General features: G+C 34.7%; 2 protein-coding genes across 4 annotated transcripts in view; both read right to left on the minus strand.

Moving 5' to 3' along the window:
- ocrl (OCRL inositol polyphosphate-5-phosphatase) overlaps positions 1–15,920 on the minus strand; it is a 32,579-nt gene extending 16,659 nt beyond the window's left edge. For both annotated transcript variants that reach the window (XM_056471814.1, XM_056471813.1), the window contains exons 1-9: positions 15,566–15,920; positions 14,974–15,053; positions 5,312–5,403; positions 4,979–5,020; positions 4,414–4,527; positions 2,427–2,576; positions 2,099–2,327; positions 1,856–2,014; positions 1,152–1,253 (exon numbers count right to left, since the gene is read on the minus strand). In XM_056471814.1, coding sequence (XP_056327789.1) covers positions 1,152–1,253; positions 1,856–2,014; positions 2,099–2,327; positions 2,427–2,576; positions 4,414–4,527; positions 4,979–5,020; positions 5,312–5,403; positions 14,974–15,053; positions 15,566–15,610 — 1,013 coding nt within the window. In that variant the 5' untranslated portion in view covers positions 15,611–15,920. The remainder of the gene's footprint in view (positions 1–1,151; positions 1,254–1,855; positions 2,015–2,098; positions 2,328–2,426; positions 2,577–4,413; positions 4,528–4,978; positions 5,021–5,311; positions 5,404–14,973; positions 15,054–15,565) is intronic.
- A 1,167-nt stretch (positions 15,921–17,087) lies between these two features.
- si:ch73-335m24.2 (protein eva-1 homolog C) lies at positions 17,088–27,154 on the minus strand. Of its 2 annotated transcripts, XM_056472243.1 has the most exons (8): positions 26,994–27,154; positions 23,789–23,991; positions 21,106–21,229; positions 20,865–21,017; positions 19,685–19,828; positions 19,531–19,602; positions 18,741–18,821; positions 17,088–17,602 (listed from the first exon to the last, which is right to left on the minus strand). In XM_056472243.1, the coding sequence occupies exons 1-8, from the start codon at positions 27,085–27,087 to the stop codon at positions 17,250–17,252; spliced, it is 1,224 nt and encodes a 407-aa protein (XP_056328218.1). In that variant the 5' UTR covers positions 27,088–27,154; the 3' UTR covers positions 17,088–17,249. The 2 variants fall into 2 exon arrangements, with proteins under 2 accessions (XP_056328218.1, XP_056328219.1); XM_056472244.1 differs by lacking the exon at positions 18,741–18,821.
- Positions 27,155–27,500: the final 346 nt, after the last annotated feature.

The raw sequence follows: 27,500 nt of genomic DNA on the forward strand, positions 1-27,500 counted from the left end.
ATATCAAAATTAGGCCGATATCTTTAAGCCGATAGGTTACGTAATTGTACAGAACTGCCTGCCTTGCACATGCATGGGTCGAACTTGTTCAGACTTGTCCAGCACATTATAACGGAGCTTTCCTCACATTGTTTATTCCTTCAAAGTCCATCAATTCTTTGCGTGGTATTGCTGTGTGTTAATAACTCAGTAACCAACCATATTCCTTATCATTGTCAATATTTTTGATAGTGTCGTTGTGTATTTTGGTTTAAATCACCTCAGGAAAAATATTACATGTGTAAACATAATAGCAGTGATGCATGTGATAATATGACTATTTTTTATTATCAACGCGTTGTTTCCCATGTGTTGTTGACATAAGATTGTTTTCAGTTTGATCTGCATATTTATAATTATTATAATGAGCGCACCTGATTTATGCACGCTGATTTTTGTGAAATCATGAATATAGGTCTATATAAATCACCTTGTAATTTTGAAATGATTGCTTTTTTTGGCTATTCTGTTCATAAGATCAGTTCAAACTTTTATGAAGTTTTAAAAATAAAATCGGTCGTTTACTGTATAAAAATATAAAATTTTGAACTATTTATATTTATCGGCCTATATATCCGTTATCGGCCTCCAAATCTAAAAAGTTATCGGTTATCAATATCGGCCCAAAAATCCATATTCCATAATCCATATCCCTAATTATGAGTGAAGTACATTAAAAGGATGAAAATACAAATTCTGTCATCATTTACCATCCACTTGTTCCAAACCTGTATGAGTTTCCTTCCTCTGCTAAACACTTCCATAGTAAAAACTACAATGAAGCTCATAATGAACAACCATGTAATTATATATGTGCATATTGATATGCATGTATGTATGGATGTAATGATGCATGCTAGCATGTTTTTTTCCTCTGTTAAATTATTGTTCTGTATCGTAAAAATTCAACTAAATAAAAATAAAATAAAAAATATTTATATATTTTTTTCTGTTTAACAGTAGAAAAAAAACTTCTGTAGGTTTGGAACAAGTGGAGGGCAAGTAAAAATGTTACAAAACTGCAAATAATGCAAATTTTCTATTTAAAGATGACACCATTTGCATGGATTTCTGGGTCTAGCAATGATCTCAGTTCATGATGTGACACTCACCCCAGTGCATAGACGTCAGGAGGGTCTGGGTCAGAGCATAGCCAGGGCCCGAGACTGCTGTCAGGGGACTGGCCGTTTACATTCCATGTGCCTATGAAGAATCTGTAAAATAGAGGGATTCAATCAAACACCTTAAAGCAGTCAAAACAAAATCACTGACATTACATTTTTCATTAGGCCTGGGTGATAATCCTAAAAACATTTTATGTCACAGTTCGATTAATAGCAGAAAATCTGCTCCAAAGGCCAGAGGGCGCTCTCGCATAAAAACTCCAAATACCCACAAAAAAGAAACCCGGGAAATCCTCATAGCATTTGACAATAAACATAATATTTAACTCCTTTCATTGATTCAACATGACCAACAAACCGGAGGAATTTAGTTTAAACACTCAATTATGAAGTTATGAAGTCAATTTGGAGTAAAAACATGTTGTCATATGTGGTGTTTTCATTTGCAGCATTAACTACACAGAGCCGTAGTTCAATGAGAAGCGACGCAAACTGCTGTCGTTATCACAGAGCGATTATTTCAATATCATTATCATCCAATTATGCAGATTTTAACTTTAAATGCTATTTTGCGTACCTTGTCAGCAAACAACGATTCTGTGTAGTAAATGCTGCTCCAATTAAAAGCATGAGCTGGAGGTTTACAAGAACTGACTTTACTGACAAAATGCACATAGAATAATAGCACTCACTTAAAGTTCTTAATGTCCACATATTCTTTCTCTTTCTTGCTGAGGCGATACTTGAGCAAACCTTCTCTTGACCCTGCATGGCTGCTCATCATGGCCTGTTTTATGGTGGAGTTGGATGGGCTTTCAGACCAGGAAATAGATCGGTCTACAGACTGAAATCTGCAATGACAAGGAGCACAACATTTTTAAAAAGGAGTTTCTGAAAAACCATAAGTTTCTGCATTTAAGACCAGTAGCACTTACTCATTTCTGACAGGTGTGGCATTTTGTACAGATGGTGGCCTTTCTTTGGTAGCTGGGCCTGTCAATGATGTATTTGTGCCTTTCCTAGGAGGAAGAGGGGGAACCGGTGGAGGTGGTGGCTCTCGTTGTGCAACTAAACGGTTTTGCTTGTTCTTTTTCTCTTCCACTTTCAAAACGTGGTTAAAATTTTCCTCAAAGCCAAAATCTGTGGCAAGCGAGAGTGTGGAATCTGTAGGTACAGAGAGAGTCACAGAGTTTTTGTATGTATGTCCCTGTAAACCAATGTGAATATTGTAATGTTCTTGCCTTATGTATGCCATTTTTATACCTGTGTTTGAGGGATTTGCTAAAGTGCTGTTGTTGATGTTGTTTGAGATGGATTTGGAGGTTCCTCTCTGAGGTGGAACTGGAACACAGTCTTTAACTGGAGCAGGCACAACTGGCTCCATCTTTCTGGGCAGTGAACTCCTCCTGTCAGCTAAAGGTGGACCAACTCAACATTAATGTTTTAGATCTGACTTGGTGCATTAAACAAATTGAGAAGAGCCTTTTTTATGCATTTAACAGTTAAACATGCTTTTAAACTCATTGGTATGGTTAGTTGGTATGGCCAGCAAGAATGTATTAGAGTTAACAGTACATGAAAAGGTCTGATCCAGCATTCATACATTTTTCATGAGCCAAATCTGTACACCCAAAGTCTTAAACAGTTATAAATTGACGATCAGAGGAGTCAACTGTTTTGGTTAGTTTGTGTAATACATGCTTCAGTCATTTATGTATTTTTTTTAGTTACGTCTAGTTTATAAATAAAACTGATTTAAGTTTGTAATTTGACTTACAGCATACCTGCCAACATTTGTCCCTGAAAATCCGGGAGGCTGGGGGGGTGTTAGGCATGGGCCGGTAGAAGATGGAGGAGTTTGGATGGCAGTTGCGGGAGTTTTTCGGGAGAAATAACAAAATGGGAGGGTGGCGGTAGATGGGTCTGAAATACGTGAGACAGTTGGGATACGGGAGAATATGGGAGTGTTGGCAGGTATATTACAGTATTCTCTGATGAGCCATTTCAGATGTTACTGTAGGTTAAACTACAAACTATCTGTCGAATTTGACTTTACCTTCAGGCTAAATGTAGACACAACCACCTATTTCCTATTTTATGAGAAAAAGTCTTGTGAACATGATGTCTATTGGTGCTCTAGATCTGACAATTTCAGACTTTTTTCTTAAATGGACTGATTGGCGCGATTGTGCACTCACAATGCTTTGAACCGTTATAGGGGTGGTGAGATGCATATTTATATTATTTTAATTATTAACATTTATTATTTAAAATACAGATCAGAATGAAATATTTTCAGTATTAAAGTATTGACCCCCCATTCATCTTGTTCTGACGGGGGATCAAGCATTAATTAGAGGGGCCCTTTAATTAAGAATCAAGAATCTTTTAGGATTTCCCAAATTTGTCTTGGATGACAAAATCATGGTTGAAATCTCACAGTGTGAGCAGGGCTTAAATTAGGGTATGTGCACAGTGTGAGCGAGTGAACATTACGTGCATACTTAATGTGTTTTTTTTATATCCTATTTTAGATTGATTATCTCCACAAGGGGTCAACACAGTACCAGGCTGATGTTTCACAGTGAAAAAAAAACATAGAACAACATACTATCAAAAAGGGCAAAACAACTGATGCATATGTTGATGACTGCATGAGCGAATAGGATAAAAAAATTCCACAAGGTTTTAATGAGTAAATACTTCATGACTTTTAACTTTTAAGTCATTGAACACAGATTTTCTAGTGTTTATGCATGAAACAATTTTGTTGGTGCCCAATCATACTCTGGGCTTCAGTCAAAGTGTATATCCAGAGTTCCATTTCTGCTATTAACAAATAAAATCTGTCAAAATAAACCAGACGATAAAATTTTTATATTTTCTATTTTTACATTTTCCCTGATGTTCAACAGACTAGAATTCAGACACATTTTCACACAAGGCAACCTAAAGTTCAAACATACACTCAGTGACAACAAACTGGAGAACTCCTACAGCAGGCGGCCTAAGCTCTGATTGTGGATATAACAATGTAAACGCAAGTAAACCAACACCATAAATGTATAACTCTCAAACCTTCGGTCTGGCTTTGAGGTCAAATTCTTCCAGGGAAGCATTCATTACTGACAAAGCTATAAATCTGGGTGTTGGTTACCCAGGTAAATAAATGATTAGAGTAGTTAATAAATAAGGAATGTGGCTTGATGTTTGTGGCTGCATCCTGTGCAAGGAAAATAAGGTGTATCACCTTGCTGTTTGGCCTTCGTCACATGCTCAAGAAAAGACTGCGTGTGCCCGTCATCCTGAAGCTCAAGCAGAAGCTCCGGTGTTCGTTCACCTCGCAGACGTATCCGTACTGTCTCTGTTGAAAAACAGTGTCACATTCTTACATCCAAACATCACAATCCTACATTTAATTCTTTAGTCCTCAATTGATTAAGGAAGAATGCATTAGTAACCTCTGCACAAAAACAATGCAAGCTATTAGCATTTCATACAAGTTCTGAAATTTCTGAAATTAAATGGATAAGAGTAGAAATAAGCTGCTTAGGCTGACTGCTTATACAATAAGCTGCTTATGGCCAGATGATGAACTAAATCATGATATGATTCAACTGCACAATTCAACTAAATATGATGAAATTATTATTAGAAACACATTTGGTTTTAATTCCTATGGTGATGTAATCTTCCAAACACACTACATGTATTAAAATAGCAAACTCTGAGAAACTGTCAATTTATTGTAATCCAAGGAATCAAATACACAACTAAAATGCAGAAACAATAAAAAATAAATAAATAAAACTTACTGCTAACAGAGTCAATGTCAATGAGAAGAGCTTCTTCGGCCTCTAAAATGGAACATTAGAGCATGTCAGAAACAGATTTTCAGAAGACTGTAACAGGAAATATTACACACAGCTTTCTGCCTATGGTGATAAATGTTTTGCGCAAATATTTGAACAAGGGAGAGAATTTTTATCATTGAAACACAGTGCTTATTATCTCAGCCTCACTGACAGAGACCAAAGGTGAGTTTGTACAGGAAAAAAATAAAACTGTTAGAGTCAGAAAAGAGCAAATGCATTTACATCATTACAAAAGTCTTTCTGGTGGTTACTATTGAATGAATTGCAGCTTACCTCGAATGATCCGAAAATGGTTATTGATGGGGATGGACAGCTGGGACACCGGGTTTAATACAATTGCATCAGGATTTGAAAGGATATCCAACCTAACAACAAAAGATCCATTCATGAAAAGCCATAGAAGAGCAGATAACGCGTCTCATAAGACTTCCTTTAAAGGGGTTGTCCAGAGTATACTTTTAAGGCTTTGTTGTGTTAATGGGGTGCAAAGCAATGTGTGATCATGCTTCACTTGTAGAAAATCATGTTATTTTTTCATAAAGTTGAAGTCAGAATTATTGGCCCCCTGTTTATTTGTTTCCCCAATTTCTGTTTAACGAAGAGAATAATTTTTCAACACATTTCTAAACATAATAGTTTTAATAACTCATTTCTAATAACTGATTTCTTTTATCTTTGCCATGATGACAGTAAATTATATTTTACTAGATATTTTTCAAGACATTTCTATACAGCTTAAAGTGACATTTCAAGGCTTAACTAGGTTAATTAGGCTAACTAGGCAGGTTAGGGTAATCAGGCAAGTTATTGTTTATTGATGGCTTGTTCTGACTATTGAAAAAAATAGCTTAAAGGGACTAATAATATTGACCATAAAATGTTTTTTTTTTTTAAATAAAAACTGCTTTTATTCAAGCCAAAATAAAACAAATAAGACTTTCTCCAGAAGAAAAAATATTATCAGACATACTGTGAAAGTTTCCTTGTTCTGTTAGACATAATTTGGGAAATATTTAAAAAAGAAAAAAAAAATCAAAAGGGGGCTAATAATTCTGACTTCAACTGTATATCTTACTTTGATTATATACAGCTACTCGGCTAACAGGTAAACGACTGTCATATTTCCTAGTTCCTCTGAAAGGCTCGCCCTCAAGAGGCTCTGATTGGTCAGCTAACATAATGTGCTGTGATTCGCAGATCAGCTCCACATCACCAGGAAGCATCTCTGTTTTAACATTGCAGCGCCTCCGACCACACCCTTTCAATAAGTGGGGTGTTTGAGCGGAATCTGAAGAGTTTATGACATCACTAACCCGGATGTATTTTTATGTAGTCCCCAAACTTTGTTTGCTGTAGGCTTCGCTAAGCTAACTCTGTAAAAGCCAAAGTCTCCCTTTGCATTGAAATTTAAGCGTCTTAGATTTAGAGGTGTTGTTTATGTTCACACAGCTACATTACACATCAACTAAAGTTTAAAATATATCGTAGCGGACCACCGCTTCAAGTATTCTCCTATAAATAAATGTTTGTGGATGGTTTGAGTTTATTAGTTGTAATACAAATTATTACTTCTAAGCAGCATTTTACTAAATATTTGGGCTATTTTTCATAGGACTGCTGCTCTACTGAACGTTAAAAAAGTATCAAATCATTTACTGAAAACCAGTTGTCATATAAAATGTAAATTATTTTCAAAACATATATATATATATTAACAAAGACAACTGTTATTTTTGTTATAATTCGAATACTATATTTTTATTTTAGAAATGCACCCTTGGTAAGAACTTCTTTCTAAAAAAAATCTTTAAAAACTACCCAAAACTTTTGAATGCTGGTTTTTCTCTCATATTTCCACTGCAGTCCAGCAAAATCTGATCTTATCAAACATGCGGCATCAGAATGTAGATTATTGTGGAAAATGCAGCAGGATAAATGCATAATGGAAGGCTAATCGCAGACCATATTTCACTCTAACAGTGCCAACTCCAGGGAATCAGGTTTCTCTCAACATGGTCATACCTCCATTTCACTCCATGGGAAATTCAATTACGGTGGATTATTGGAAAAACCTTTGGATTTCGCTGGCCAAGTGTGCTATGTAAAACGCATGTAGGCAAGACTAGAACCCCTCTGTGCTGTCAGTGAGCCCCTTTCTTTTCTCCCTCAGCCTCTGAAGATGCTAATTGCTGTAATGGATGCTGTTGCCAGGAAACGCAGCACTCATGAACAAGGGAAATTTGGCCCAGACTTACTAAGCGATCTCGCATTCAATCAATACAAATAACAGCCTGATGTAGTGGGGATGGTTATAATCTTCCCATGCTAAAAATATCTTCTAACTTCCTGAGATTAAACTGTGGTACTTGCTGCCACATTAACAATGACAATGCAGCTCACTTGTTATTTTTTTGTTCAAGCACCCTCATTACAGTCTGTCAGTGTAAATCTTAAATGCTCCATACAAAGATTTCAACTTACCGTACCATTTTTCCCCAAGCGATAAGACTTTTACTACTTTATAAAATGCTGATATTTTTTTACAATCATGAGATTTCAGTATCTAGATTAAAAGTCTGCACATCCAAAACATGGGCACTCCAAATACTTCTTAAAGAGGAGTTTAACATTTTCATAAAAATCCACATGAACCTATTGATTTAACTCAAGTCTTCTGAAAGGCACAAATGTTTAAAAACTAAAGTAGTTTAGACATTTAAATGACATAATACACATACTAGGGATGCGCCATATTGGAAAAATCGAACATTGTGAATCAATTACACTATAAATACACCAGATGATTTGAATAGCTCTATTTGGAAGGAGTTAATTAAGTGATTTGGATGGACTGGTGTTCAAGTTAGGGCTAGGTGATTAATAGAAAAGTAATCCAAATCGACATTCAGAAATTGATCTAAACTTTCCAGGATGTTTTTTCAATTGCTTACCCTACCGCATGTGGAGTCACGAGATTGCATATTTCCCATTACATTAAAATGATTATTTACATTAAAATATTTGTTTACAGAAGATGCAAGAAGTGCACAGTTATATAAATATTATTTACAGGATATACAAAAGTTATTTTATTTAGAAGAGATACTGCCTATTTTCTACTTTTAATATGAAAAAAATATATTTTTGTTTCTTGAATGCAAGTTATTTATGGCTATGTGTGCTTTAATTTCAATTGTTCAACACTGATGTTCAATAAATAATGATAGATAGTAAATAGTGTGTGCTTCCTTCAATTATTTTAAAATCAAGTAATCCACCCTACATTCAAAAATCTCTCACTTGTAATATGCGAGCATATTTACTGTACAAAACTTGTCGGTGAACTATGGGGGGCAAAAAAAATTAAACAAATCAATAAAATAATCGTTCATTAATTGTAAAGTAAAAATGTTCAATTAATTTTTATTTTAATTTAAGGCCAAATCGCCCAGCCGTAGATCTTTAAGAAGGTCTTTCTTTATGCAGTGCATCTACATAAAATATAATAAATTACAAGCATATAAAAATACGACAGTGAAATAAAAAAGTTAAATAAACAGCACTTTATGGTTTTTGGGGAGTCTAAAAGTATTAAAAATAGGGCTGCATGATTTAGGAAAAGTCTGATATTGCGCTATTTTTTTTCTGTGATAAATGTTGCGATATGAATGCAGTTTCACAAGACAGTTTGAATATTTGATGGTTTCCTGGGGAGCCTAACGGTATACCGGTATTTCTGTAGTTAGGTACAGAAAGTGAATAATAGCAATGCAAAAAATGCTTTTCATACTTTGCTTTGTTTTGTTTCTAGTCTAAATATCTAAACATTTTTAGATCAAGTAAAAATACTGTTTTGTTTTCAACATCAGAAGAAATAAGCCAAAATTAAGAGTTTTTCCTTAAAACAAGTAAAAATATCTGCCAGAGCGGTAAGTAAAATAATATTGTTTTCAACTATTCTAAGTAGAAAAAGCATTTTTTTTGCTTAAATCTAACAAATTCCTAATAGATACATTAAATACAATACTGTAGATCCTGATCAACATTAATTCGGACTCAACATTGCTTATCTTGCGATGTGACTATTGCGTATATGCACATTTGATATCTATGCTGAACAAAACTGAACAATCAAACGTAAAAACACGGTCATCATCAAATAAATTATTTTATGTAACCTGATGTACTGGTGGTGGTTATAATTTCCCATGCTAAAAATATTATCTAACTTCCTGAGTTTAAACTGTGATACTTGCTGCCACACTAACAATGACAATGCAGCTTAATATTTTTGTTTCAAGCACTCTTATTACAGTCTGTCAGGGTAAATCGACAATACTCCATTCATAGATTTCAACTTAATTTACCATTTTTTCACTTTTTACTATACTTTACTATAATAATTTACTATTAATTTATAAAATGCTGAAATTTATAGGAATCATGAGATTTCAGTAACTAGATTAAAAGTCCCTACATACAAAACATGGGCACTCCTAAAATAAAATCGATTCACATTGCGATATCGATACTGAAACGATATATTGTGCAGCCCTAACTCAAATACAAAAACTGAACAATCAAACGTAAACTAACACTCATCACTGTATAAATAATTTTAGGCATTAATAAAACATTATTTTTAATAATTTCTTTATCTTTTAATATTAATAAATAATCTAATCCTGCGATATTGATGCTCAAAAGATATATTATTTAGCCCTAGCACATACAAATAACAGAAATGACTAAATGCTTAGTGCTACTAGCTGACATGAGAACAAACCTCATTGGTTCTCACATATTATAAGCAGAATAAAGCTGATCCTGATTGTATTTGATATATGTACTGATTCATGTTTCTGTGTGAATAAAAGCATTAACTTTATTTTAATTTGTCTTCCTAATCCAAGAGTTCTGACATCCATAAAATTATGTCTAGTTCTAATTATATTTTTGTCAATAAACGCATCCACATGGTTTAAAATATCAGTGTAATCTATTCTTATTTTTAAAAGTTCCTTGTCATTACACAGTGCTTCAACCATGTGTGAGCTCTTTTACTCAGCTTATTTCGAAGTTGAGTAAAGCTGAGTGTGTACACTCCTAATGCAGTTAAAGAGTTTGTGTGCTCATGTGAGGCTTATTAGGCTCCAGGACACTGAGGTGGAATGCAGGATAATGGACAGCACGCTGGCACCCACCACCATTGCTCTCTAACACACATACAAACGAAAACCACATCGTCTAAACACCATATGACTGTGCACAGAGCCTTTCACATCTACAGCAGCCTAGGGGCATTTATAATGTACGCTTTACACATTCCTGGGGTTGTCAGGAGTACAAGTCATCATGGTTGAGTATAACAACCATAGCCAGGATTAGAGAATGCAGCAAATGTGATTTTTGTGTAACAAATTGGTCAAGCAACAACAAATTTGCTCTTTTATCTTTTTTTAAATCACCTCATAGTATGAAATATAAAGTTTAAGCATAAAGTTTAGGTATAAAGTCTTTAAAACTTTCATAAGAAAAGTATTATAGAATATTGTTACAAAAAAAAGTGCAAAAAAGGTCAAAGGCGATGCATCAGAGCTGGTGCTCATTTCAAATTAAATTACTTAAACAATTTTAACTAAAAGAGATGTATATACATAAGTATATTAAATACAAGTGTTTAATCCTTCAAATATCTCCAGTATAAAAAATTAAATGCATGTGAAATAATGTTTCAGCGCCATTCAAACAGATATATTCATGTAGAAATAAAACCGCAAGCTTAATCTGATTAAATATGTACTTGTAAAAATTTGTGCTTCCTCATGACTATACAAAACAGTGATAATTAAAAGTTTTATCCTGGCTGTCTCAGGACATAAAGGCATCACATTTACAGCCATTCCCTCAGCATCCATTAAAGAAATATACTCAAAACCATTCATTTGTAACTTATTTAGAACAATAATCATTTGGTTATTTAAAAAAAAGACCCTATTTGAGGAGCATTGTACAACTAAGCTTTTAATCCCTAAACATTAAAGGGGAAATGAAGCACTCAGTCAAGTTTACCTTATTTTGTACATTGGATTCCACTTTAATGAAAATATATTAAACAAACTTGATTAATGTAACCATTTAGCAGAAAACGGCATGTTTTACTATAGATTTTAGACCTAGGGTGCAGCCATCTTGGAACGTCGCTGTGTCTGACATCACTGGGTTGGTTACGTTCCCTCCGCTGAACAAATACAATGAAAAGTAAAGGAGACTGTAAAGCCTAATTTAACCCAATGCGTGAAGTTGTGGAAGTGGAGCTGCTGCAAATACAAGCACCAGATGTTTGTTTGCTTTTTTCCCCTTTTATTACTGATCATTTGATGCACTTTGCTCCACTCTCTGTATTACGCTGCCTGCCTTTCTGGGTTTTCACCATAATTGTAAAGGACTGAACACAGAGACTGGACAGCCTAATTTAACCCAATGTATGATGTTGTGGACATGCATCACAGAGCTGGTGAAAATACAACAAATACAAGCATTTAAGTGTCTTTAGTTGTGTATTTTTCTTATGTTAATACTGTTCAGTTGATGCGCTGTGCTCCACTCTCTCGCGCTGCTCCAGTGCTGCCTGATGAGGGGATTTACATTCAGACTAATGCAATGATTAAAATCATGCAGGACTTCACACTTTACTAAGTCATGTCTGTGTGGATCATGTCAAGACATACTCCTTTATCAAGTCGATCAACTTGATCTCTCAACATGTATGAAGGATAAAAACCTATCATAAGAAAGACCGCGCCGATCTCAGTTTGGTTTGAACACAAGCAGAGGTGAGTGGCTGTAGCAGTGAAAAGTGAAAGTACCCGCCCCCATTATGTCAGCACCGGACATGTTGACACCACAGGCAGTCAGGCAGCGTAATACAGAGAGTGAATCACTACTGACGTAATGTACAACTAATTAAACTGAACTAACTACAGACTTTTAAAATAAAATGGTCTATTGTTGCACAAATGTGTGAGCATTTTAGTGACTTTTCCACATGCAACATTATCTATGTTGTAGACACACCATTAATGACGATACTACCGTTTACAAATTACAGTGGCACCGGCAGTATTTTGAAGCCATAGTATCACGATACAACCACAGTACCGGTAAACCATGCAACCCTATTCCCATTTATATAAATATTTTATTATGTCGTTTTATACATAAATATTACAAAGAGTATACATAGGACATTAATACACATTTTTTCACATTTTATTTTTCAGAAACGTTATTACTTTACTGTAAACCTACTGTAAATTTTATAGTCCCCTTTTTGGAATAATTTGTTCTGCAGCGTACTAGATTTACAACAAACATATCATACCACACACTTAAGACAAACATTAAACAACATTAATAGTACTAAAAACAGCAACTACCTCATCCTATTAAAATTCAGCAAATCAATCGCACAAGGAACAAATGAAAATTTTAATCTGTTGGTCCTTGTTAGAGACTCTATACCAAGATCCTGAGGGAAGTATTTGAAATGAATCACAAAGAGGATGGGATATATCAGATGCAATCTGATAGACTTTCTTTAACACCTGGCTTTCATACAAATAGGATAACCCTGGTGCTTTTACCCCTAATAATTTGCTGCAGGTATTTAAAACCTTAAACAGCGAGTTCTTCTGTTTGCTACTTTTAGAGTAGCAAAGCAACAAATCAATGAAAAAGTTAAATTGGATTGTATAGGCTCAACAATAAGGACTGCCCGATGGCAGGGCCAGTGTGAGCAACGCTTGGGAGGGTAGACAGGATCAGTACAGTGTTGCCTTGTCACTAAAGTTTCATTTGCCTGCAACTATTTGTCAATTGTGTGGATTTTAAGTTTGTGCTTTTAAGTCTTTAAATGCGACCTTCTCTGTGATGTTGTAAAAACCATATTGCTTTTCGTTTCCTCTTATCTGATTTGATGTTTTGAGCATCAGTTAATTTCGCTGATGAAAACTTTTGATTATAATTTTCGTGACAAACTAGTTTCTACCGACCAAGACGAGACGAAAACGAAATAAAAATTACGTGATGACGAAAACTATAATAAAAATATACTGACATTTTCGTTGACTAATTAAAATGAGACGAGAATGTGATTAAGGGATGTTTTTTAGAAATTATCCAATCAGAATTAATCATAGTGTGTGATGCGTGACATGACATGTATCTTTGCTTTAGTATGGCTCTATGTGAGTTAACACAGCCATAGGACTGAGTGCACATTTTACAGGATAATACATTATCATTTTATAGTCTTCTGTCATTACTCTACTAATACCAAATACAACAGTTAAGCTTGGTAGCCTATAGACTGACATTATAAAGTGGACTTTAACTATTTTAAGACATTTCAAAGATTTAATGGCTTGAAACTGTTCGACAGACTGGTCAAAAACATTAATAGTTTACCACATTTTAAAAAAGTTTGCTAAATAATTGCAAATCCAGCATATTCAGTAGGCTACTGTTCTTACATGTGGATTGATTGCTGACACAGAATTTGACATATTACTTTTGATATAATTAAACAATGCATATCTAATTTTTGGTGTTCAACGGAAAAGCTATATTCCATATATTAATGAGAATGTTTTATTTAATTTTAAGTTAGAATATTTTCTATAAATTAACATATATAATATTTTAAACCATATATATTTTAGTTAACTAAATCTAGAGTAGATTTAGTCAACTAAAACTAGACAAAATGAAATGATCCAGAAAACTAAAATATGATTAAAACTAAAATGGAATTTTAGTCAGACTAAGACAAAAACTAAATCAAAATTTGCTGTCAAAATTAACACTGTTGAGCATGCTAATTTTTTTTCGTAACCTGGTAACAACCAGTACAGTGAAGTGGCGGCAACATCAAATTACAACGGTAAAAGAAAAAGTCTGTTTCTAACGTCTTGGAAGCAGACATTTACATGAGAACAACACGACACAAAAAATGAAGTCAGTCAAGTCGGCCACATTTTGTTAAATAACTTCGAACTGTAATAAAATAACTGCACATTTACCATACTGCTCTTTTCGTTTGCATAACACTTTTAATGTTTCTCATGACACATTTATTAACATTTTTAAAATGCTTAAATTCTAGATTCATATACATTATTTTTGACACATTATTTAAAATATGTGGCAAAAAATAGGTTCTCTTTACTTTTGGTGGGGCCAGTGAAAAATTTGCCAGGGCAAGTAAAAATCTGAATCATTGGCCAGATTGGACCAGTAGAAAAAAATCCTTAGCGTTGAACCCTGTATAAAGGCCTCATAAAATGCCACCATCAGAGTCTTACCAAAATTAAACTTCGCTAATTTCTGCAAACAATAGTCTTTGTTGGCCTGTCCCACATAGTCTTTTTGTATTTCCATTAAAATTTATTATCAATATTTAGACTTTTTAGACAATTTATTTGCATTTACAATGATGGTTATGTATAAAACATCACTTCACATTCATCTGATACAAACAACAAAATGGGATGTCTTGTCTTTCAAACATCAGATTGAAAAGAAAAGCATTGCAACCGGTGGAATAAAGAATGTAAAACATAGAAGAAAAAAACATAAGCCAGCTGCATTCTCAATATAGAGATGCTGGTTAGAAAACCTGCAATTAAAAGACCCCATGTTTGTGGGTTTAAATGCCAACATGCCCAAAAGACCTCAAACGAGCACACCATCATCGATGTAATAGCACAAACAGACACTTTACCAGCTGATAAAATGAGCAGATCAGCCCAAAACACTATAATGATCTTTCTCTTTAACTCTAGTCCTGTTTTAACCAAAGTAAAACAGCAAAAGCATGCAGAATCATTAAATGGAATGGAAAGCTGAGATATACAAACAGAGAGTCTACTCACTTGAACTGTCCAGAACACTCTAACAAGGACAGGAGTCTTGCTTCTTTCTGTCCGCTTCTGATTTCATGTCCTCTAACAGTCTAAAAAAACCACTGTCAAAGATTCAACTGAATATCAAGGGGCAGAAGAACAGGGTGGAAAAGTGTGACGCCTGATGATGGCTCTCCCTGATCCCTCTCCCTCCCTCAACACCACACAATCAAAGAACTTGTTAGACTTTACGTAAACGCATTGGGTAAGTTCTTAACTGCAGCTGTTCTGTAGCATCTGTAATGGCATACAGTCCCTTTCAGACACATCATATCAAATGACAGGACAGGAATGTCACGCGATGCAGTTCAAGTTATTCCTAAGAAATGTAAGAGATAAAGATGTGTGACTAAAACTTGACGGCAAAGAGGAAACAGCTACACAAATAACATATAGCATCTAAAACAAAGTTAGACCTCTCGGACACACTGGCAAAACGAAAACAAATGTTATTTTACCATTACAGCTAGGCTAACAAGACCGGGCTAAATGACTTTAAATGAGAGAGCTGCTAACGTCAATAAAACTAAAATCATCAACCGAGCTTCCGAATAAAGGATACGGCTATACACTGGCTTTCGGAAATCCCGAATGAAGGCTCCATCATGAATGTTGATAAGAGTGTTGAATTAAAGCCGTCAGGCGGCTAGCAAGCAGGCTAACCTCAGCCCGAGTGTTTTCTCATGTCAGGCTCCGCCCCTAACAGCTCTGGCCTTCCGGGTAACTAAATAACTAAAAAATCCAAATAACGCCGTCAATATCATTAAATATACAATCGTTTCTTCGACTATGCGTGCTAAAGAGGATAAACAAAAGAGTGTGGTTTAGCTTGTGAGCGGTCACGGTTGTGCGATAATAAACCATTGGTTTCTCGAGTAGTGTTCGGTTAGTGTTGACCAAACTATGTGGTGAGACATCACCGGTAATGTATGAGTTTCGAGCTCATCGTCCCTGCGCTCTCCCGAACGCAGCAACATTCCTGGGCGTGTAATGATGTGCTGATCAGGGATGCTCGTTGTTTGCGCATATTCGCTGGAAACACGCTGTATGGATCACTGCACTGTTTCAATATTTGTTTTTGAGAAGCGTTCGTCAAACACCCGCTTTTTAAGCGGATACAGTGTTGTTGCTTCATTATATGTACATTTCAAACACCAAAACGGATATAGTACGGATGCTTGTCCTGCTGCATGTAGCAAGTTTATTATTATTATTTCAAAATAAGATGCCCTAACTAGGTTAAAATGGAAACTGGTGATATTTTCTAATAGGTACAGTGGACAAAATGTCATTGAAATCTCACTTAATAACTATGTATTTAAAAAATGTGTGTAACATATCTTTGTATGTTTTGTTTTTAAAGTGTTGTGGATTACATTACCTATTAGGGCTGCACAATATACTTTTTCAACATGTATTCATCAACATTCAGCAACAGTCATAATAAAAATATGATATAGTTGAGCAGCACAAAAGTTTAGGGCATGATTTTGGAGTCATTCCAAAGTTTGGCCATAGTGAAAGTTTGTCACTTGCATTTGTTTTTAAGGTCTGTGATTTTGTGAGCATTTGGAGAGTTTAAAGAAAATATCAAGTTTGTAAATTTAACAAAGATTAATTGTTTATATGAAGGCTATTCTTTTTTAAACTTACAGTTTTATTTTACATTTATTTTTGGCTTACGGATATTGTTTGACCAGTAAGTTAACAGGAAGGTTAAGTAATGAAGTAATTAATAAGCATGGCTCAACCTTCAGCATCTGTTTGATGAAGGTTTAGATTGCTCTGGTAACCAGCAGCAGTATGTGAAGCTTGATTTGAACAAACATGCTGTAACATGGGCACACAAAAAAAAACTGGCACTTGCCTCACAAAACTAGGATGCCTGGTAAACCAATTTCATTAGCGCACCACATATTTGTTCACATACAATACTTACAGGTTTTAGATAAAAATTAGAACAAATCTATTTTAAATTTGCTTGATAATCACATATATAATGTAGGCCTATATTATGTTTAATATACGCACCATCCAAATAAATCTGATGCCAGACTTTCATCCAAACATTTAATAATCACAGATTGAATTATACATAAATATGAAAATGCATACATGAATAGTCTATTGAGAAAACACAAGCAGATAAGACCTAGACACTCTAATCTTGTATTTCAATCTTCCTAGTACAATTAGTGTTTGTTTTATTAAAGAAAATGGTCAACAACATGCAGAGAACATTGAGATCAAGCAGAGGTGGTTTTGATTTTGTGCATTGCATAAGGGCTGGAGTTGATATGGGGCCAGATGTCTCCATTGGGCACTTCGGGTTTGTCCTCATCCCTTCTGTCCTCCATCACCACTGTCATTATCATCTCTGGGTTGAACACGTCCGGTGTGCGATAAGGGCGCGTGAGGGGGGGAAATGTAGAACGCAAGGAGGCATCATCGTCAAAGGACCTCAGCTCATCTCCCAGCTCAGAGGCCAGGTCTTTCAGATCTCGTATTAGGGTGGATTTGAGGCCGAACAAACACAGCAAAAAAAACAGTCCAGCACATATACCAGAGACAAAATATAGAGCAACTGTCTCTGGAAGACCTTGAAGGGATGGAAAAAAGTACATAAATATTTAACATTAGATACAACCTTCATTAAAATTGAGAATATACTAATAAATCAATTAGATATGAGATACTACCACACTTAAAATGAGAAGGCCATTGCTGACTGCTGATATTAGCAATCTAAGAAGAATGAATTGTTTTAGCATCTATCTATCTATCTATCTATCTATCTATCTATCTATCTATCTATCTATCTATCTATCTATCTATCTATCTATCTATCTATCTATCTATCTATCTATCTATCTATCTATCTATCTATCCATCCATCCATCCATCCATCCATCCATCCATCCATCCATCCATCCATCCATCCATCTATGTAATACAGATGACAGAGTATAAATGTTTATAAGAGGCTACTTAGGCAAAATGAAGTTCCTTCCTTGAATTCATCATAGAACACAGAAATAATAAAATGGAGTTCCGATCTAAACCTGATAAAAAATCTCTGGAAAATCATTGGCAACAAAGCTAAAGCTTAAACAACCCAATACAGTCAGTGAACTGTGGAGGAGACTGCAGAGGAGTGGATCAAGATCAGGTAATTAGTAATTTATTGACTTTATGCCTCAGTAAGGCCCCATCCACAAGGCAATGGATTTAGGTCAATCTCCAAAAGTTTTATATCATAATCATTATGTCATCCCCATGACACAGACATTGTCAGTGGCCTGAAACTAAATTTATCCTATATGTTTAAGAGATATTCTGACCTAATTGACTTTCTATAACAATCTGGCCTTTGTCAAAGTAAAGATCTTTATTTTTCCTTCATCCAAATGAGCACTGATTGTTTTTTAGCCATCTAATCTACAATACAAGGATTTTGCTGTCTAGGGCTTTGGCAATTGTATATAATTAGTTGTTGGTTTTGAGATTATGTATAAATGTTCAAGTATGTGAATGAATAATATATATATATATATATATATATATATATATATATATATATATATATATATATATATATATATATATATATATATATATATATAAATTTATTTATTTATTATTTATATATATGTCATAAAACAAAATTGAGTTGATCACAAAAAGTAACATGACAAATCATTTGCATACTGTGGGATCAAACCACACATCTAACATACCCTGGATTTGGGAAAAGATTTCCAGAGAGTTGGTGAATATGTTTTGTGGTCTGGACACACCGGGGCCAGTATACCACCCTCCTGTGAAGGGGGAACAGGGCATTGGATCCAGCAGTCAGCAGGGCCATCATCAACCAACTAGCAGTTATGTTATAAATGTGAGTACAGTTATGGTTAAAAGTTTACATACACCTTACATGATTTTTTACTAAAAAAGAGGCATGATTAAAAATGCACAATGTTTTTTTTTTCGATTACAATAAAACGCTACTCATACTCCTATGGACAATTCTGAAAAATATTAAAACGATGTGCAAGAGGCATCATTGTGGAAAAAGTAACTAATGAGGGTATGAATAAGTTCGGCTTGACTGTATTTAGATGTCCTGATTTCACATATATAGTGAGCTTTATGTGCAGCACACAAGAAAAATAAATGATTAAATAAATATAATTTAATTATAAAAAAATGTGCATATGCTTGATTTTTAATAAATTTCAATCATGCATTGTGTTGTCATCTTGGGCAGAAGTGTGTGGTTTCACTATTTACAAAATATACATATTAGTCCATATATTGTCATATGCTTAAAAGAGTTACTCAGTAGCTGGAAAGGGTTTAAATATGAGGAAGATTTCTACTATTTTCAAATGCAGTAGTTACACATGTATCAAGTTGCAGGTATTAAGTTGAAAGCATCTTAACACCTTAATAAAAGCATGAGTGAAATAAAGTGATAATTATCAAAGCAATCAATAGAATTTGCACTGAGCATTATTTTTTTCTCACCATGTGTATAGTCAGAGAGCAAGAAGGGATCTATGTTTCCACGTCCAACATCTTCCAGGAGATACCGGGGTACTAAATGCACAACAACAAAAAGCTTTAATGCTTCAAATATGAAACAATAAGGTGTGTGTGGTTTCTCTATATTGAAACTCACCACACGTAAAGGATACTCGCAGGTGCTTTCTGGTGCCAGGAAAACAGGGGTCTCCAAAACCCTGAGCATCAGCCATCACAGAGCAGTTGGTCCGGCCATGACACTTTCTCGACACCCTCCTTAATGCTGACGGAGACAAGCACTCTAACAGAAAACAAATGAAAAAATAATAGTTATCACAATACTTCCCCAAGTTGCATAAAAAACTGTGAACCTTTTTGGTATTACAAGTTTTTATTAAATATCATGCTTAAATATGGAAATGAGGCATTATGACATTAAATGTGATGACAATCTTGTTAAATAAAATGTTGAATATAATGAGGCAAATTATGTTTGGACATATCTCTCTTTACATACATGTAGAATGTAGATACAGTATGAATTAATCAGTGATGTTTGGGTAATATAAGTGCTGCTGAAGTGGAGATTTATGATTCAATGTGACAAAAGAAGTATTTCAAGGTGTATTTTTGGAAAAAGGCACTTTATGAAAAGATCAAAATCCCAAAATTATAGTGTCTCAGCATAATCTCATAACTCAATGAAAGAGGTCCACCAAAAATGAAAATTTCAACACCATGTATTCACAGTCAAGTGATTCTAAATCTTTATGAAATTCTTTTTTTTGTTGAACACAAAAGAGGGCTTTTGTGAGAAGTGTTTGCATAGATTTCCTCTGGGTGCTCCAGTTTCCCCCACAAGTCCAAAGACATGTGGTATAGGTGAATTGGGTAGGCTAAATTGTCCGTAGTGTACTGTATGTGTGTGAACGTATGTTACCCAGTGATGGGTTGCAGCTGGAAGGGCATCTGCTGCGTAAAACATATGGGGGACAAGTTGGCGGTTCATTCCGCTGTGGTGACCCCAGATTAATAAAGGGACTAAGCCGAAAGAAAATGAATGAATGAACACAAAACAAATTTTTCTAAAGAATGTTAAAACGAGCAGCCATTGACATTTGTAGTAGGAACAAAAAAAACAACAACTATACAAGTCAATGGCTGTTTTTTTATCTTCCTTTGTATACAACAGAGGAGGAAAAACTCAAGTTAAGGATGAGTAAATGACATAATTTTGATTTTTGGGTGAATTATCCCTTTAAAACTACTGCAGTGGCTCTGCTGTTGTAGCACGATTTTCCCGCTAGATGTGAGTAGAGTGTTTTGTAGTCTCAGACCCATGTCCGTCTTTGTTTTCGCCTCTTGAGGGCACTCGAGGCTGTCGTGCTCCAGGTGGCCGAATGTGGCTGAATAGATGGCCAGAACCGTGTCGTTCTTACAGGTCAGCCTCAGCCTCTCATTCTCACACACCGTTCTCGAGCGATGATGTTCTGTGGAGACAAATAAAATGGCCCTCAGTGATGTCCTGCTCAGTTTTTTACAGGGCTATAGAGTGAATCACAATCAGTGGTGTCTCACCAGGCTTGCATTTGAATGAGACAATGATGTATTTCCTGGTTTCAGGGCAGGGATCTTGACCAAATACTGGACTCACGACAGGAATCTGACACTCCTGTCGATCCTGGCACTCAGACATCACTTTCTAAATATAGTAATAAAAAAAAAACTTATGACTGAGATTAAATAATACTTGGTAACAAATGATTTAGAGCAGTCCGTGTACGTTTTGTTAATTTGTTTTCCAGTTTTAAACGGAATAAAGGAAAAGAAGAAAACGGTTTAGAACTTTTAAATATAATATTTTTATTATATTATATTGGTAGAACTTTACAAAATGGTTGTATTAGTTAATGCGTTTTTAAGATGAACAATCAATGAACGATACATTCATTGGAGAATTTATGTTAGTTAAAGTTAGTTAATGAAAATACAGTTGTTTGTTTACTAATTTTAACAAGCTTTCATTTGGAAGTTAATACATTAGCAAGTGTTGAACTATAAATAATAAATGCTGTACAAGTATTATTCATAATTAGTTCATGTTAGTAAATACAGTAACTAAGTTTAACTAATGAAATCTTATTGTAAAGTGTGACCATTATATTATATTATATTATATTATATTATATTATATTATATTATATTATATTATATTATATTATATTATGCATTAATTTTCTTTTCGGCTTAGTTCCTTTATTAATCCGGGGTCGCCACAGTGGAATGAACCGCCAACTTATCCAGCACATGTTTTACGCAGCGGATGCCCTTCCAGCTGCAACCCATCTCTGGGAAACATCCATTCACACTCATACACTACGGACAATTTAGCCTAACAGGAGCACCCGAAAGAAACCCACGCGAACGCAGGGAGAACATGCAAACTCCACACAGAAACGCCAACTGACCTTCTTGCCGTGAGGCGACAGCACTACCTACTGCGCCACTGTGTCGCCCCTATATTATATTATATTATATTATATTATATTATATTATATTATATTATATTATATTATATTATATTATATTATATTATAGTAGCGATGTCACCTCACAACAAGAAGGTCGCTGGTTCGAGCCTCTACGGCCAATTTAGTTTATTCAATTCATCCATACCCCATGTCTTTGGACTGTGGGGGAAACGGGAGCACCAGGAGGAAACCCACGCCAACACGAGGAGAACATGCAAACTCCACACAGAAATGCCAACTGACCCAGCCGAGGCTCGAACCAGCAAACTTCTTGCTGTGAGGTGACTGTGCCTATATTATATTATATTATATTATATTATATTATATTATATTATATTATATTATATTATATTATATTATATTATATTATATTATATTATATTATATTATATTATATTATGGGCTGCACAGTGGCGCAGTGGGTAGCGATGTCGCCTTGCAGCAAGAAGGTCGTTGGTTTCAGCCTCGTTTGTGTCAGTTGGCATTTCTGTGTGGAGTTTGCATGTTCTCCCTGTGTTCACGTGGGTTTCCTCTGGGTACTCCGGTTTCCCCCAAAGACATACGCTATAGGTGAATCGGGTAACCTAAATTATCCATATATGTGTGTGAATGAGAGTGTATGGATGTTTCCCAGTGATGGGTTGCAGCTGGATGGGCATCCGCTGCGTAAAACATATGCTGGATAAGTTGGCAGTTCATTCCGCTGTGTTGAGCCTAGACTATAAAAGGGACTAAGCCATAAAGAAAATTATATTATATTTAAGGAGAGCGTTTGTATGAGGATTTTATTTTATGACTGGTCAAGAGCTCAGCTTCAGGGCCAATAGATGCACTGCCTGATTTATTTCTTGACATTGTGACTGGATGTGAAATCTGCAGCCCTAATTTTACTATTTTAATGAATTTTAAATAAAATAATGAAATGAAACAGATTTGAAGTGAATTAGGATTATACCAAAAAACTTAAAGCCAAATTTAAAACAATTATCTACAAATTTCAACTAAAGATTGGCAAAAAGAAATCTTGTTTTTTAAATAATTAAGCAAAATCACAGAAGAAAATAGCTGTTTTTACTAATACCTGAATGCGGGCAAATTTACAGTAAGCATTAATATTATTAATAACATTTCTATCAGTTTTTGTTTGTTTGTTTGTTTGTTTTATTCCACTACTTCAACAAAAGTAATACACATATAAGAAAACCCAATTTTACTACCAGAAGCCATACATTGCTATTGCTATTTTGGAAAGCACATATTTTTTATTGTGAGTTATTTGTGAGTTTGTTTTTGATATTTCCTAGGTGGCAGACATGTCAATGTGCTTGATTTGCTGTAGTTGAATGTATAATCTATGAATTTCTTCTTATGGTGTGTGTATACTGAGTAAAATGTGGTTTTCGAATATTACAGCTATATGATACTTTGCAACTGAAAGTCCTCATGTGCTTTGTACAGTAAAGCAAACACAGGTTGTATAAATAATAAGTAAACAGGTTGCATGCTTTGTTTGTCCAATCACCTAAACTGTGACAGTGAATAATGATGCTAGATCTTAGGACTGTAAAGTGTCACACAACAGTATAAATAACCAGGACTCATTTTTTTTAACTCCAGAAAATAAGAAAAGTAAAGCAGGATAACAGATCGAGTGTGAAAAGAATCTGAATACAGGATGTTTTTGTCTCTCGAACGAAAGGAGGAATAAATGCTGATCGAATACAGTCTACCTGAATGGCTGTGGTCGATGCACAGTCAGTGTTCTCTTCTGTTATGTTCAGGTTTGTGTACGGGCATAGATATGGACTCGGGACGTGACGGCCATAAAACGCAGAGAGCACAGCCACTGATGTTCTAGAGGGGCATCTGATGGACAGAGTCTCTCCATCACAGGCATGAGCAGTGTGGTTCTTCAGGATCCTGTGCAGGTAATCTAACAGAAACAAAAATGCTGTTAGCCACTGATAGCCAAAATAAAGGCCTATGTCACTGCTAAGTACACAAACAATGTATTGGAAATGCATTTAGAAAATGCACTTAAGCCTGCTCTACAAATCCAGTGATATGACAATGAACAAACCAGTTCCCTTAGTAATCTAATCTTGCAAGGTGGGTAAAAATGAAAGCTTTGTCATGTAAAAAGGTATTCTTGGGTTTCTATTGTAGAGATATTTTACTGTTCTAACAAAAAAAGACCAGTCAGATGAAGAGTCAGAGATTCAATTCAAGTTTACTCAAGATAGTTTGCGGTTGCATCAGCAGAAGCCAGCTTTAACACTCACAATGAGTTCGTAGGCCGCTCTGCTTACAATCTCAAAACATCAACAATTACATTCGAAAATAATGCTATTAACTGCGTCATACATATAGGTGTTGTACCATGATTGGTTAAAACACAGATAGACTTAGATTTCCATGTGCGTGTGTACAATATCTTAATATCTCAAGCATACAAACATCCAGGTCCACTCAAGAGGTCTCCATGACCTCTGGCCTAGTTGGGTAGATCCTGAGGAAACAAATCATTTGGCATACAGAAAAGCAATCACACATATTATTCCAGTTTAACTCTGAAGTTGGATGACCCCAAGGTCATCATATAATCTAGCCTCTTAAACGGTCGACTTTATTAATAATCATAAAGACATAAGAAAGCATATGTGTTACTCCATCCTGGAGCGGACATCCATCAGAAAATCCACGCCATCATTACGACAACTGCTCTTTTTAATCTAAAATGTCAGTAGGGCTATGCATTTCTATAAATAATAAATTTCAGAGTTACCATGTTTCTATTTTTTTATATTTTATACCTGTTTGCACACATGTTATTAATATATTGCAGTATTTGAAGTGCACAATAAAAATAGAAATCGAAAAAAATAATTAAAATGCTACTATAAATATAAATATATAATATCTAATAATATTTGCCTTAAAATGTTTTTATTCTAGCCAAAATAAAATAAATAACATGAAGAAAAATTATTATAGGAAATACTGTGAATATCTACAGCGCTCAGCATATATATATAAGTACTCCCCTCACAAATCTATCTTTTAAATTCAAATTTTTAATAGGAAGCTATGCAATATTATATTTATAGATTAGTCAATACTGAAGCCAAATCTGGAGCTTATCTAACAAAATAACTTATGATAATGGTCCAAAATCTAGTACGTTGTAATTTTTTTGGGGGGAATATTTACTTTGAATTTAATAGTATTTTCTTTCAGTTTCTATGTTTGGTGACTAAAATATTATTTTAATAAATATATCAGTTAAATAAATCTGTTTTGTTTAAAGGCACCAAAATAAATTGTCTATATTCACAGAGAAATGGATGAAAATATGTCAATTATAATATATATATATGTCAATTATAAAAATAATCAATTATGCTGAGCACTATATATATAAACAGTATATATATAAACAGTATATATATATATATATATATATATATATATATATATATATATATATATATATATATATATATATATATATATATATATATATATATAAAATGGTCACATTAAGGTAAAGCGTAAAGCAAGGTAAAGTAGTCTTTGAATCCTAAACTAACTTTTTGTTAGTGAAAACAAAGCAAGGCAGAGGTCAGGGACAGTCATGTAGCCAAAGGAAATCACAGCAACATGATTTAAAAGCACTCTTCCTGTTCACAGTACTGCTGATTTAAGATTTAAATCTTGTGAAGGACATACATGAGGGATCCTGCAGAAGATTCCCCTCTCAAGGAGCATTTTCCTCTTTCTTACGCTTCACTTTTCCACACAGCGCAGGTGCCTGTTATGTGTTTTGCATGCATGGCATCAATCCTACACTGGATCACATCCATAAGTATTCAATGAGGAGGAACTGGATCAATGGCAATTGTGATGTCTGCCTCGTCCTTCTGTCTTTTCTTTGGTTACACCATTCTGCATCTGTACAGCTCTCTGTTGTGCAGTGCCAGGCACAGACACACTCACAAATAAACACAATGAGCTATTCTTGGCTAATTATGACTCCTGAAGCCATTATGTTTGTATGGGGGTAAACTACAAAACAATGAAATGCCTGTGATAATCAAAATATGAGCTTGCACTTTATTTCACATTCTGTATAAATGGGCAACTTAAATGTTGACTAATTCCCATTAGAGTAAAAGTAGACTGTTCATTTTGCGATTTGGGGTATTAGAATATGTTCTCATATACAAAAATGAACATTTATCACTGAAGTGGCTACGTGATTTTTTTCTTCTGTTGAACACAAAATAAGATACTTTGAAGAATGTTGGAAAATGGTAGCCATTTAACATTCTTTAAAATGTTTTCTTTTGTGTTCAACACAAGAAAGAAACTCAAACAGATTTTGGAAGAGGCAGAACAAATAATGCCAAAACCTTAATTTTTGGATGAACTGTCCCTTTAAGAAGTTACTTACAGCTTATAGTGGACAATCAGAATGACTGATAATGAACTGCATTAATACATTTTGCTGAGGACTTATATGGCACTATAATACATAATGGCTATCTCTTTCATATTTGTGGATATATATATATATATATATATATATATATATATATATATATATATATATATATATATATATATATATATATATATATATATATATATATATATATATATATATTACATTATAAGTCGAGCTTTAACTCAAAATGTCTTTGGTTCAGAATGGGTTAATGTTGATATCTGGCCTGTCTTGTATGGATTGTACTCAAACAATGGAGGAGGATGGGACAGTTCTGTGACCCCTACACCCGTCCTCTTAAACTGATACTCTACAGATTGCTGACAAGGATTGTGTGAGAGGCAAACTACAGAATGTTTTCTTTCCTTTGGGACATTCACTGCATGTTGAATTTCCTCTATCAAAATCAGAAAAAAAAACACACTCACCAGTAAAATCTGGAGCTGACGAGGTTTGCCGAGTGTTGACAGCAAGAACGACGGAGAGGAAACACCAGGACCAACAAGAGCTCCATGGAGGCATAGTGCCCAGCGCACATTACGAACTGCTGTGATTTTTCACTAGGAGAAGTTGTTTGGCTGTTTACTGCCTTCTGACTTCTGGCCGGGAGAAAGGGGTCAATGGTGGCTTTGTGTTGACTGGAGAACAAGCACTCTTTCTACGGCACTGACACTGGCACACATTTGTATCATTGCACTAATTAGACTGGAGTTTCAGTTTTAGTACTTGTTTTCCATTTGTTTTCTTTTCAAGGTGACAAAGCTCACACCTCAGTTTAATAAGCCATCATTTTGATGATGATAACACTAGTTTCCAGGCAAAAGTAATGAAATTCACTTTCTGAACAGTTCTAGCAGACATTCAACATCATAAGACGTTAATATTAGGTTAAATTTAGTTCACCAGAGTCTAAGAACAATGTTATTTTGATGTCC

The sequence above is a fragment of the Danio aesculapii genome, chromosome 14 (genome assembly GCF_903798145.1).
Source record: "Danio aesculapii chromosome 14, fDanAes4.1, whole genome shotgun sequence".
Taxonomy (NCBI): Eukaryota; Metazoa; Chordata; class Actinopteri; order Cypriniformes; family Danionidae; genus Danio; species Danio aesculapii.

Excerpts from the sequence above, each read along its gene's own strand:
- si:ch73-335m24.2 (XM_056472243.1), bottom strand. The coding sequence starts at position 27,087 with ATGCCTCCATGGAGCTCTTGTTGGTCCTGGTGTTTCCTCTCCGTCGTT. Across the intron at positions 21,230-23,788 it reads CATCGACCACAGCCATTCAG|AAAGTGATGTCTGAGTGCCA; the intron begins GTAGACTGTATT and ends TACTATATTTAG. Across the intron at positions 21,018-21,105 it reads CTCATTCAAATGCAAGCCTG|AACATCATCGCTCGAGAACG; the intron begins GTGAGACACCAC and ends TTGTCTCCACAG.